This window comes from Ctenocephalides felis, unplaced genomic scaffold (assembly GCF_003426905.1).
Source record: "Ctenocephalides felis isolate EL2017-DRISC unplaced genomic scaffold, ASM342690v1 CF-g0.4_SCAFFOLD_01170, whole genome shotgun sequence".
In the NCBI taxonomy this organism is placed as follows: Eukaryota; Metazoa; Arthropoda; class Insecta; order Siphonaptera; family Pulicidae; genus Ctenocephalides; species Ctenocephalides felis.
Genome location: NW_020537324.1, coordinates 81178540 through 81192609, shown reverse-complemented (window position 1 = coordinate 81192609; position 14070 = coordinate 81178540). Strand labels below are relative to the sequence as shown.

General features: G+C 28.6%; 1 protein-coding gene across 1 annotated transcript in view; it reads right to left on the bottom strand.

Moving 5' to 3' along the window:
- Window positions 1–13347, bottom strand: part of LOC113367762 — an 83008-nt gene extending 69661 nt beyond the window's left edge. Inside the window, exons 1-2 of the mRNA XM_026609342.1 lie at window positions 13264–13347; window positions 10150–10287 (exon numbers count right to left, since the gene is read on the bottom strand). Of these exons, the coding sequence (XP_026465127.1) occupies window positions 10150–10287; window positions 13264–13347 (222 nt within the window). The remainder of the gene's footprint in view (window positions 1–10149; window positions 10288–13263) is intronic.
- Between the last annotated feature and the right edge of the window lie 723 nt (window positions 13348–14070).

The window sequence follows — 14070 nt, the reverse complement described above, 5'->3', positions numbered from 1 at the left end:
AATATAATATATAAATGTATATATCGATGTATATAGTGTTTACATAATGTATATAATAGTCTATCGATAGAAGAGAATCTACGCATTAAATAAGCTCAGCGTCAGATTTCTGGCGCCAAGTCGACGTCTATATGTATTTTGACTGTAACAACCCACTAGAGAAAATTAGTATAATACATTTATATATATATATATATATATATATATATATATACTAGCTGTCCCCAATCATACATTGCTGTGTTATACATATAAATAAAAATCTGAACAAAAATGCGATAGAAAATAGAGCATGTATCGTTCATGATTGCTGAGCTTTATTAAATGAATCATCGAGTGAAATATGCCATTCAGCATCCCAATATATAATCTTCTAAGCTTAACAGTATTTTCTGACTTTCAGTAAATTTATTGTGAAAGTGGAAACCTAAGGGGGCGGCAATTAATCACGGCATAGAATCAATTTTTGAAATTTGTTCAGAAAATTTCCCAATTATTGCCCGAATTAAGAAATATGATTATATGCTATTTTTCTAAAAAAAAATCTGTTGCAATCAATATCTCATTTTTATTCATAAGATTTTTATTTTCCGAAATGAAAGCTACATTATTGAGTTAATTACCCAATGCCAAATACAAATTTCATGGTCACATTTTTACTAAGATTTGAGGTTTTCTGAATGAAACTGTGTGCTATATGATTACATATCTTTCACTATATAATTTACCCGTTTTACACGGTAAATACGTTCCATAAAAAACCGTGTAAGTCGTAAAGTTCACTTTTATATGGAAAAAAGCCCCTTTTGTCAGTTTATAATATGATGAATAACAAATAGATTGAAGGAAAAATGAATATTAGTATATTTAATATCAAACACGTTGAATAAATTATAAGCAAATTAATTTATTTCAATAATAAAACAAACTATTTTTAATATTGCATTTTCTTCACAGGTAAATATTAAAATCAGATTAAAGATATAGCTTTTCTTTTACTTTAAAGATTTCTATTTTCATCTTTTGCCATTGACATATAATTTTTTTTTAAATTAAGGAATTTGTAAAAAAATGATTCTGCTATTTGCTCACGTTGAATAAATTTACACCATCAATTATATATAAAACACTAATTAAAAACAATGACGCTCTTCATTTTGATATTTCAAACAGACTAGCTTATACACACAACAAATTTAGTTTTGATCATAAAACGTTGAATTCCCATCTCATCTACTAAAATTCCATCATACCAAAATTTCGTAGCTGTAACATATATTTTGTAGTGTTGTATTTTGACAGAAAAACCATAAAAATGTTATTGTAGATTTAAGCAAATTGTAGTTTAGTGTTTATAATTTCGTGTAAATGCACAATTAATAAAATTCGTTAAAAAATAATATTTTTGAAAACCGTGTAAGATCGAAAACGTGTAAAACGGGTACCGTGTAAATAAAATGAGAATACAGTATACTCCACATATATAAATACAAATTATTTTAACATTTCCCTCATTTTTCAATAAAACTATCCCCAAATAGTTTCTCCCTTTTAATAATAAACTCTATCTCTCGTTTACAGAGTAAACAACACTCCATATTCAGTGTTGATTTAATGTATGTGCCCTCGTAGAAAATAGCTAGAATATTTATAACGCAACCTGAAACGACACTGAAGAACAAAAAAGATACCCACGGTGGAGAAATCCCCGCTGAAATCTGATAATGATTTATCATATTTTCTCTGAGGTCATGTTGTTAGTTTGTTTATTTTAAACTATGTGGATAGTGGATTATAAACACCGATTGTATATATATATATATACTAGCTGACCCGGTGAACTTCGTATCACATAAATAATGATTAATAAAATAATCAATAACAGCATTTGTATCTAAACAACATAAGGAAAATCTGTAAAAATTTCATTATTACCATGTGGAATATGTTAAACTATTTTAATTTTTTCATTTCTAATTGGAATGCTGGAAAAACTTCTTTCTATGCATATAATGCCTATGTAATATAACGCAAGTTCGTACTGTTGATACTTTCCATTCTTCTGTGAACTGTGACATTTGTCAAACCCTAAAAATATAAATGTCATGGACCATATAACTACAAAACTCTTCTGTGAACTGTGACATTTGTCAAACCCTAAAAATATAAATGTCATGGACCATATAACTACAAAATAATGATTAATAAAATAATCAATAACAGCATTTGTATCTAAACAACATAAGGAAAATCTGTAAAAATTTCATTATTACCATGTGGAATATGTTAAACTATTTTAATTTTTTCATTTCTAATTGGAATGCTGGAAAAACTTCTTTCTATGCATATAATGCCTATGTAATATAACGCAAGTTCGTACTGTTGATACTTTCCATTCTTCTGTGAACTGTGACATTTGTCAAACCCTAAAAATATAAATGTCATGGACCATATAACTACAAAACTCCTAAACAATACTATATATTGTAATGAAAAATTTGTATTGTAAATAGATTGTACTGTATATATTCGAAATGATTACTTCCATATCTATTTAAACTGTACTTATGTGGATGTCAAATAACATAATGCGAGCTTTATAAGCAATTTTCAAACAACTTTGTTTCCGAAGATCTTGAACTTGTATATACACAAAATTGAGATTTTTATGAATATGATTTCTAAAATTACTATCTGTATTATAATCCAATTTTCTTATTCATATCGCTGTCTATTATAACTTGCAATAAGTGATCAGGCACAAATACCTATGGTGTTCCCTTCGATGAATTCCAAATTTAGGATCTCAATTTGAATAACCTATATGCAATAATAATAATTCAGAAAATACTTTGGTAACACATTATTCACATTAAACCAATAAGTACTTACACAGGACAGCGTTTGAAACAAAAATTATTTATTTATTCTTTCATAAGCAAGCCTTAATCAATAAGAATAGTATTATTTCAAGCTCTTGATAAAACAATATAAATAGGCACTGAGCAAACACTTGAGAATTAAATAAAAACCTCATAAAAAATCAAAATAAGCATCCTTATTAACATTTAAAAATATATAAATAATTAAATTTTAAAATTAAAAGAACAACACATAATCTGTTCCAACTTGACAACCATCCATTTGACATATGAGTAGTATTCATCTGTCATTTGAATAATATTGTGTGGAAAGCCATTTTGAATCAAGTGCTATTTACCAAAATACTTCAAATTAAAAATGTAAAGTTTTTACGCGGATTTAAAATAATATCTCACCTTTCCGACAACCTACTGATCACCACGAATTTTTCAAGACTAAGACTGGCCAAATCGGTTTAGCCGTTTTCGAGTTTTACCGAATCATTTGATCGAGAGCTCCATTTTTATAATATATATATATATATATAATATATATATATATATGTATATATATATAAATATCTAAATATTTTATGTTTATGTAAACAGAAGTAATATAATTTCTTCTTTCAATCTCTTATTCTTCGCTCTATTTTCCGAATCGATTCAAAAACAATATTTATTCAATGCTCTTGTCAATAAATCAATGAATATCGTAATTCTCTCTCATATTTTTTTCGAAAAAAAAGGTGGAGAAAATAGGAAAGCATGACAATGCCCGAAGAGCGATAATAGCCCGTCCATAAATTTTATTTATGGCATGAATCTCGAATCTCGAAGCTCCACCGGCCGCCCTTACACTGAATCTCGACTAAATATCTACGGAGGTTATTTTATTTTTTATGAATAGACGGGGTGTTGATGGAAAAAAACATAATACTAAAACTTATTTGCTACTGTACAAGATGGCATTTGAGTAAAAATAAATACATCGTATAACAATTTTGAATAATGTTTATTAGTAATATATGGTAACACTCGTGATGCACACATTTATCAGTGTCGTCAATCATTATACACATTTATATAATAATGAATTATGAATTATATATTTATGATTCCATTAAAAATATGCATAATATTTAAAAACAATAATGTAATCAAAGTCATACTTCAAATATGACATGATCGGTTTGTCATTGTAATTAGCATTCAGGACTTGAACCTTCATTAGAGAAATGAAGTAATTGCTGATTAATAAGTTCCATAATATTCGTTCACGCAGCGAATTATGTAAAACAACGCCTAAACAAATATTGTTTTCGCAATTTCACTATCACGTAATAATTGTGTTTGAAGAACTTCATGTAATTAAAATTAACATACATTCATTGACAGCTTGTATTTTTTTTTTACTTTTTCGCTGGCGATACAATCTCATTCTTTGAACAGCTCTAATATCTGTCTTGCATGAAAAATTGAAGCCATACTTTTATATTTGTTTTATTTATCAAGCCCTGCACATAGCTTGATCTATGAATCATTTTCTTTTTTGATGTGAACGTTAATGCAATGATCATCATCAATATTACGAGGTAATAAATTAACCATATTATTAACGTCAACAGGCACATTTATAATTTAGCCAAATATTCCAAATTGTCCATTTGCATACCTCAATCGTCTAATTTGCATTAAACACAACCTAGGTGAAAATAACCTTTCAGATACAGTATCTAGTTTAGGTAGATAATTTGGTATAGGTGGAAATACAAACCCGTTAAATTCACACAAAGTGGGAATTTTACCCGAATTTAATACCTTTCGACAAGTTTGACATCCAACCTGATTATTTGAATCAATATTCAGAAAACCATTATTAAGAATTTGTTTTTGAGCTTCATTTCATATTTTTAAGTCACTTTGAAACCAAAGTCTATCACACACAAAACATGCATAGCCAAAGCTTTTCAAACAATATTCGTGCATTCCTAAACAAATTGAAGTCTTTATATGGAAGTTCAAATACTTCATTTGACTCTAGCAAAATATCAGTTCTTGTCACATTATTAGTCACATTATATGCAGAATCATTAATTTGCAATTGACGTGATGTAGTTGCTGTATAAGAAGAAGTTACAGCAGTACTTTCATCAAAAAAGATAACATAATATGTTTAAATGTGAATAGTTGAAGCATTTTACAGGAGTCAAATAGCTTAAAAAGATTCTTACTAATGTCAATGGTGTTGACATAAAGATCTAAATTGATACCTGCCTCAAGATTTTCTAATAAATTGATAGTAACCGATTATTTTCCTGCAGTTGTTTTATTTGACGATGTAATCTTGATCTTTCAGAGTTTGTAAAAGGCTTTGAATCTGCATCAATATTCATAATTACTATTATAATAAATTAAAATTAGTCTTCATAGCCATCATAAAAGAGAGAAACATGTAAACTTTCTTCAAATTTCCAATGAAGAAATATTGTTTTCACAATTTCACTTATCATGTAATTGTGTTTGTGGAACTTGATTATTGACTGCTTGTTTGTTCTTTGAGCAACTATAGTATCTGTCTTTTGTGAAAATATTTTCCATTTTAGTAATAACCTCAAAGGTATATAATAACCTCGGAAAACTCGAATAATACAAATTACTTCAATAAACTTACACTTCTTACGCAGCGCAGATTTTTCCTTAGTTCCATTATTTATTTGCGATCATTTGCACTACAATTATTTATGGGGGACGGGATAAAATATTCTTCCGATCCTGACATTTTTATTAACTCAATATTTATACCACTATTTAACCTTAAAATGTTTTGACATAACAACGGAAATTTGAACAATATGCTTCATGCTTTCGGGGACGTACGCACCTATGAAATCACACATCAGAATCGACCTGTATAGAAGTCATATCATCGAGAGCGAATGACTCTCACTTCAGCTTGGCGTAACAATTTCCGTTGCATTTGTACGGATTTACACCCATGTCGCGCCTAAAAAAGTTTTACTTCAACAAGTAAATTCATAAAATTGTATATATATAATATATACACCGTACCTCGACTAACAAAACTATGAGTGGCGCCATACAAATCGCCTCTTCTACTGATCCATAGTTCACTTCTCGTATGTGTAGTATTTTATTTTTTTTGGCACCAGGCCAAACGTTAGCTTTTTGGCTAGATTTCTCTCTAGATGCTGCGGGCTTCGCTCTCTCTCTCTCTCTGCTCTACCGTATATCAATTTTTTTTGCCCACACCCTGTCTCTTTTTCTCGTTTTATACATACATATGTATAGATTCCCATGTTAGAAATATATTGGAGATTTTACGCATATGTCAAAAAGGTTTAGATGTGATCTTTAGGTTATTTCGAATAATCATTGTGTGTGAAAAAGCTCAGTCAGAGGTAAAGTCAGAGTGTCGAATTAAAAGTTATTAAAACCACGATAACTAGTTAATAAAATCGTACTCGTAAAATTTTAGTAAAGCATTTCAAACAAATATTTACAGAATGCAATAAAAATCAATTTGTCGTGGCAACGCTGTCTTATGCTTATTGCTTGGTAGTAAGTACTGTGAAAACGTCTATCTATTTGATTTTCTATTAAGAATGTTATGATAACTGAATTCTAGATTTCAGTTAAAATTCATATTATAACACTTATACAATTATTATACATCACTAGTTCCATTACTAGTATTTTTCCTAGGGTCGAGGAGAGATGAAATCGATTCCGCCAAAAATGCTGATTCCTCGCTTTTGTAATTAGACGAAAACAATAGAAATTGCTACGGAAAAGCAATTCTTGAACCTTCGTTATAATTAATGATTCTGTTCTAATTAATCGGATTTTGAATCAATAATAAAATTTTACGCGAATGGAAATAATAAAATAATATAAAGATGGTGTAACAGTGGAGCTGTTTAAAATCTTTTACAAATATATAAAGGATAATTATAACTAGTATAATTAAGATAATTGTAATTAATTATTTATTCAGTATATATTATAGTTTATACAAACACCGATTTCAGAAAACCAGTTTTCGAGCGAATAATAAAGGCAAAAAAGTTTTTAGCAACTAAAAGCAGGTTTAAGTAAAATGTCAGAAAATCGACATATAGACAACCGGATCCTGAAAAGTATTTTTCTCGGTGAATATTTTGAACAAAAAAACTTAATAAAAAATTTTAGAGTAATTGAGAGCAGTTTTGACTGAAATTTGAGGAAACCGACATTTCAGAAAACCGGTTTCCGAGCAGTACTTTTTTCGGGAGCCGTTTTCGAGTTTACATAGAAAAGCTATTTGCTCGAACAATTCGATTTTTTTTAACAAAATTTTGAGTTATTACGAACAGTTTTGACTAAAATATTTGCTAGAACAATTCGTATAAAAAAATTTAACATAATTTTGAGTGATTACGATTACGAAAATTAAAAAAAACCTACATTTTACAAAACCGGTTTTCGAGCAGTATTTTTCTAGGGACCCGGTTTCGGTCGTTTTCGAGTTTTCGTAGAAAAGTTATTTGCTCGAAAAAATTGAATAGAAAATCTTTAGTTATTAAAAACAGTTTTGACTGAAATGCTAGAAAACTGGCATTTCTAAATCGGTTTTCAAGCAGTATTTTCGTGGGGTTTCGGTCGATTTTGAATTTTCATTGAAAAAATTTATTTACTCGAATAATTCAAACAAAAAATATCGAGAAGTTGAGAGCACTTTTAATTAAAATGTTAAAAAAACTATATTTAAAAAAACGGTTCTAATTAAATTCAATCAATTCTAATAAAAAAATTTAACAAAATTTTGAGTGATTAAGAGCAGCTGTGATTTAAATGCTAGAAAACCGACATTTCAGAAAAACCGGTTTTCGATCAGTATTTTCCTGGTTTCGATAGATTTCGAGTTTTCATAAAAAAAACTATTTACTCGAATAAGGTGAACAAAAACTATCAAAAAGTTGAGAGCATTTTTGTATAACATGTTAAAAAACCTACAATTCAAAAAACCGGTTTTCGAGCAGTATTTTCTTTGGAGATCAGTTTTGAGATTTCATAGAAAAGATATTTTCTATTTACCAAAAATTTCCTATTTACTCAAATAGTTCGAACTAAAAAAATTAACAGAAAATTTCGAGTGATTAAGAACAGATTTGATTAAAATTTTAGAAAACCGGTATTTAAGAAAACCGGTTTTTATGTGAAGACTATTTACTCTAATAATTTAAACAAAAAATATTTACATACAATTCTCAGATTTGATAGAAAACGAATTTAACCCCTTAACGCACAGTTTTTTTTGAAAAAAAACCTTAACGTGCTCGAATTAAGATAGTGCAAACAAGAGTGTAGCGTGTTCATACTTTCAACAAATCGAGTCTCCGAAAAGCAACTTTCCAGAAGGCCCTAAGTTTAAAATTTCCTTTACATCCTATTAACCCAAAAACTCTACTAAAGAGTCAAATGACTGGAAATTGAATACTAAAGTCCGCCAAAGAGAGTTGAAGTACGAGTGGCGGTGAAGGAGCTTAAGTTCACATTAAATTATAATTGTTTCGGCGGAAAATAACGAGTGAATCGTGCGATGGACTTCTAGTACTTTTCTCGTTTGAAATTTTCCATTTTCTACTTTCTACATTCCGAACCACTAGAACAATATCGAGAGGGTTCTACCAATTTGGTATCAATGGATAAAATCAGTAGAATAGAGGAAAATATTTGATAACTCTTATTTACAACTAAAAAATACATTTGTCTCCACCATCTTGTCACAAGAAGTTTCACTTCACTCCACTTCATTTTCCGCTCTATTTAAACCGAAACGACGCCCGTCACGTACATTATTTATGTAAATATAATATCGTCCGCAATTTATTCCAACGTGTCAATACATGGTGGAGCTATTTGCATAATTCCGAGAATTGATTTTCATATCAATATATTATTGACAGAGAGTTATCGATATTGGACGATACAACGAGGACGATAAATCTATATATATATATATATATATATATATATATATATATATTGTATGATTCTGAATTTGATGTTGACATATGTATTAACAAAGTCTAGTAATCGGGCATAACATCAATGAAAAACATGAATTTCTTTCAAAAATTTATTTTAAATCCATACGTTTCGGCTATAATCCTAGCCTTCATTCAGTGGAAACTAAAAATAAAATTAAAAACTAAAACAATTGAATTTGAGTGAAAAGAAAATAATAAAATAGTAAACAGTACTTACAATTAATTAACCTTAGTGTTAAATTAGAGAATTTTAATAATCCATGGTATCAGGATATGGTGGTAATACACTACACTATGTATTATAAACATTAAACTTGTAATTACACAATATTTTCACAAAGTACTAATTTAAAAAATCACAATTGGATAGTGTGTTGTTCGTAGACTGGTTGAAGATATAATGGAGAAAGGACATTTTAAAAAATATTTTTTACCAAGATTCTACACATGTGCGGAACGAATTGCGAATCCTTTGCGTGTCGTTTTTATTGTTTTGTGAGAAATTTGGAAATACTATCTAAATAAAAGAGATTCGTGTCGCACAGCGTGTTCAGTTCATTCCGTTTATTTATTGTTTTATTGCTATAAATAGTTGAAAAAGATCCTTCTATAATTCTTCGTTTGAATAAATTTTGTTCGAATTGTAGTACAGTCGGGTAAGAAAAGTCCATATTGTGTTTTAAAGTATAAATATGCTCCGCAATCATAGTTTTAAATTGTCTCGGATTTGTTTAATTGTTTTTATGTTGCTGTAAACGTTTCAGTAAGTTCTGGCTTGTTTCTCCTATGTAAATTAAATTACAATCTAAACAATTAATTTGATAGACGAGATTTCTAAGTCGTTCGATATTAAAAGGGGTATTTGTTTTGGTAAACCATGGTACCATATCCTGATACCATGGATTATTAAAATTTTACAATTTAACACTAAAATTAACTAATTGTAAGTACTATTTACTATTTTATTTTTTCTTTTCACTCCAATTCAATTGTTTCAGTTTTTAATTTTATTTTCCACTGAATGAAGGCTAGGATTATAGCCAAAACGTATGGAATTAAAATAAATTTTTGAAAGAAATTCATGTTTTTTATTGATGTTATGCTCGATTACTAGACTGTTACAATATATATATATATATATATATATATATATATATATTTAATATTACAATAATCCCCCATTCTTAGTTAATTAAAGAACGAACTAATTATAATTATAATGATTGAGAACAAACAGAAACGACCGTGTTATTTTCTGCTCCTGTTGCTCCACCTTTCGCCTGCAGCAATTTTCCATCAAGAAACCTCTCTCCTTTCAAAAGAAAAACGTCTTCTTTGATGGAAACCCCTGATGTACACTTAACCAGAAATCGCTAAAATAAAATTATTTTAAAATTATATTTAAGTTGCAAGAAGTTAATTAAAATTTGATAAAAGTGAAATAGTTATCGATTTATTTAATGGTCATTAAAATACCTTATGGACGTCTTATTAGTGCAAATTGATATATTTTCAAAACGCTATAAAGTTTTTTTAAATTAAATTGAATGTGATTTGACGTAATATCGACTCGCACAAACACAAAATTTCTTAAGATTGTATATTTTTCTAAATATATTTAGAATATAATTCAATTCATTTAATTTTTCGAAATACTAACTAATGCTTGAGAGTTTTAACAATATTTAGAAAAATAGTCCAAAATCGCAATACCTATAACAAAAATTTATATCTAAAATTAAATTAGATTAAATACTTTAAATTAAGAAATACAATAACTCTGTGTATGCCCATACTGTTTATAGATATGACACTACTTTGTCAAAAAATGTAGAACTTTTACAGGCTTTGTAGAACTTTTTCGACTATCCAGAACATTTTAAAAACATGCTGAACGTTTTGGGACTTTCTGGATTGTTTCTAGCCCATATACATTCCGAGACTTTCTGGAAAATTTTAGGGCCACTTTCCTAGAATATTTTAAGACAATCTAGAACATTTTCTGGTTATGTGGAAAATATTCAGGCATTCTAGAACATTTTCAGATCCTAGAATATCTAGAACTACATGACAGATATTTATCGTAATGCTCCCCAAGTCGAAATTTAAGATAAAATACATTTACATACATATACATTTTTTAAAACTATTATTAGTATTAAAATATGTAGTCGACGTTTTCGAGAACGGATTCCTATCGATAAGGAGACCTAAAACAAAAATTTAAACTTCTCTATATTTTCCAAAAATCACTAAAAATATTTAACTTTTACTTAAAAATATTTGCTACTAAGTATTATTATTTTTCTAATGTTAAATATTGTCCATAAGTTTTAAAAATAACATAAAACTAACATTTTAACGAAATAGATTTAGGAATACAATAGCTCTTGGTATGCCCATACTGCTTATAGATATGACACTAACAGTTAAACTGCAGTATTAAAATATATAGTCAACGAATTCGAAAAAACATTAGATTCCTATTGATAAGAAGACGTGCTGATTAGTTTTTGGCAAAGGCAGGTCCGGACGTTTTGGAGACACGGCGCAAAAAGTGGCAAAAATTGCAATTCAATTTTTGAGAGAACGGAGCATCCGATTCGAATGAAACAAAAAACATTTTATTTGTGTTGACTAAATGAAAAACTGATTAAACTTCGGTTGGAGTGCGGAATATCTTACAGTCAATATTAAGAGCTAAAACTTTCAGAAAATGATTTTTTATCATTTCGGAAGCGTTTGAGCAACTGGGAGCAAAGAAATTCGAGAATATCCATGTTAAGGACCACCTTAATATATATATATATATATATATATATATATAGAATTTTATGATATGAGTGGAACAAATATTAATTGTTTAATATGAACAAAACAGCACTCAGATTTTTTTATCACAACTTTATTTTATTATTACAAACGTTTCGAGACTAAGGTGTGCCTCATCATCAGTGTAATTTCAATAACAGTTATTTATTACTAAACATTCTTTTTAATATTTTATTTAAAACTAAATTTGGACTTTTTAATATAAAACATCAACTAAACCTTGCATTGGCAAGTGACCAAGTCATATATATATATATATATATATATATATATATATATATATATATATATAACAAATGTATTTTGAGCGGATAGATAGATATTAATTTAGAAATATGAACAAACAACACTTTTTCGGCACTAATTCATTAAATAATAATTTTCACAAACGTTTCGAGACTAGGTTTGTCTCATCATCAGTGTATTATAATTCAAAATTTAAAATATGAAAACCTAAATCAGCATTATGTATTATCCTTTACAAGTCATTCAATACACTGTAATATAGTAATGGACTAATGTGTTAAATTAAATTAGTCATTAACACATTACTAATGAATAGTTTTCCTTGCAAAATAATCAATCCAATAAGAAATAGAATTAAATTTTTATTAGACAAAATAATATAACCACAAATTGCGCAAATAACTTGTCTATATCAGAAAATAAATGTTTTGTGAATTTTCCGTATATAGACAAAAATTTACACCTTTTATCCAAAAGACTTTTTAATAAACACAATATTAACATATCCGTGTCACCCTTACTACAACTGCAAGATATATACACAAACATTAAAGACAGTATACCTACCATAAAAAGAAAAGATATTGTTTACAAAATGAACTGCTTGAACTGCTTTTAATCTTATATTGGGCAAACGCGTCAAAATTTAGAAAAAAGATGTATATGTTGTAGTGGTATTCACCCTTTACAATAGTTATAAATAATATTATAAATTCGATGTAATAGTCAATATGAATAACGCAATTGGTATGATGAAGCTTGCAATATTGTACGCAACAAAGTATTGCAGATAAGCAACATTGTATACAAGCCTGTAACGGTTTTCTTCGATAACAAACCACAAAACTACGTCTAAAGTAAATATGAGTGAGTCATTTTAACGTATTTTTCTGGAAGAATAATTGCGTCACCATCGGAGATTATAAAAAGCCGAGAGACTACCGATCGGTGCTTATTTGTTGTCTAAAAGCCAAACAGTTCACATCACTCTGATTCAAAATATCAATTGTGTAATAAGTGTAACCAAGTAATGAATTAAATAAATATTAATAAATGTCTTCAGATGTTTAATTAAATATTTCACAGTGGTAAAGTTTATGTTAAGAAGCAGAAGAACCTAATTTAAATTGTTGACATCGTTGGTGTGAGGCAACATAATTGTTGGCAACGGATCCACAACATAAATTGTTGTTAGCCCAGGGGTGCACAACAATATATACATATATCCATTATTATATCTCGTAATTTTCCGCAATATATCGTGCACAAACCTCATAACTCGTATTTGTATAGAGTGGATCATCCCCGTCTCCGCCGTCGACTGTTCCCGGTACACAACAATCTTCCTGATACATATTAAAGCGCGCCTAATTCAAATAACCCCCGAGCCGTGAAGCAAACGCTAATAAGATTTCTCTCAAATGATAATGGGAATATAAGCAATCATTTATTATATCCGTGTATATATATATATATATATATATATATGTATATGTATATATGTATTTGTATATTATATGCGAGTGGAATATATCAAAACAATGTACGCAAGAGCAAACATCAAAGATAAATCATTTCGTGCGAGTTTCGCTAGCAAACTAAATAAATTTAAATAATAATCCTAATGTGGAACTAGTAATAAACTAGTGGTGTATGGCATCGTGCCTTAAGGCAAATTGCTGGAACTTCCCGTACTGTAATAAAATATTCGAGATATTTTAAACGTTTTCAAATATATTACTACAAATACTATGAAATTTTCATTATTTTTGCTATCTTGTTTGTTATATCTGAGCAAATCAAATGTAAATCATAAATCAACCAATTTATCTCCAGAACATGAACAATGGTCATTTCATTTCGAATTCAATTTCAAAAAGAAAATAGTTGCCCAATTTACACAAAATTGAAAAAGTGCTCCCGTATAGTCACAGTCTAAACGCATTTGCAAATAATTCTGTGCGACATTTTCACTTATACTGAGCTTAGCTTGGCGGCATTTTCACATTTTGCTATTTCTTTTCACAAATATGGAAAATCGGTCCAATACATAAACAGTCTAAACGCACTTGGGTAAC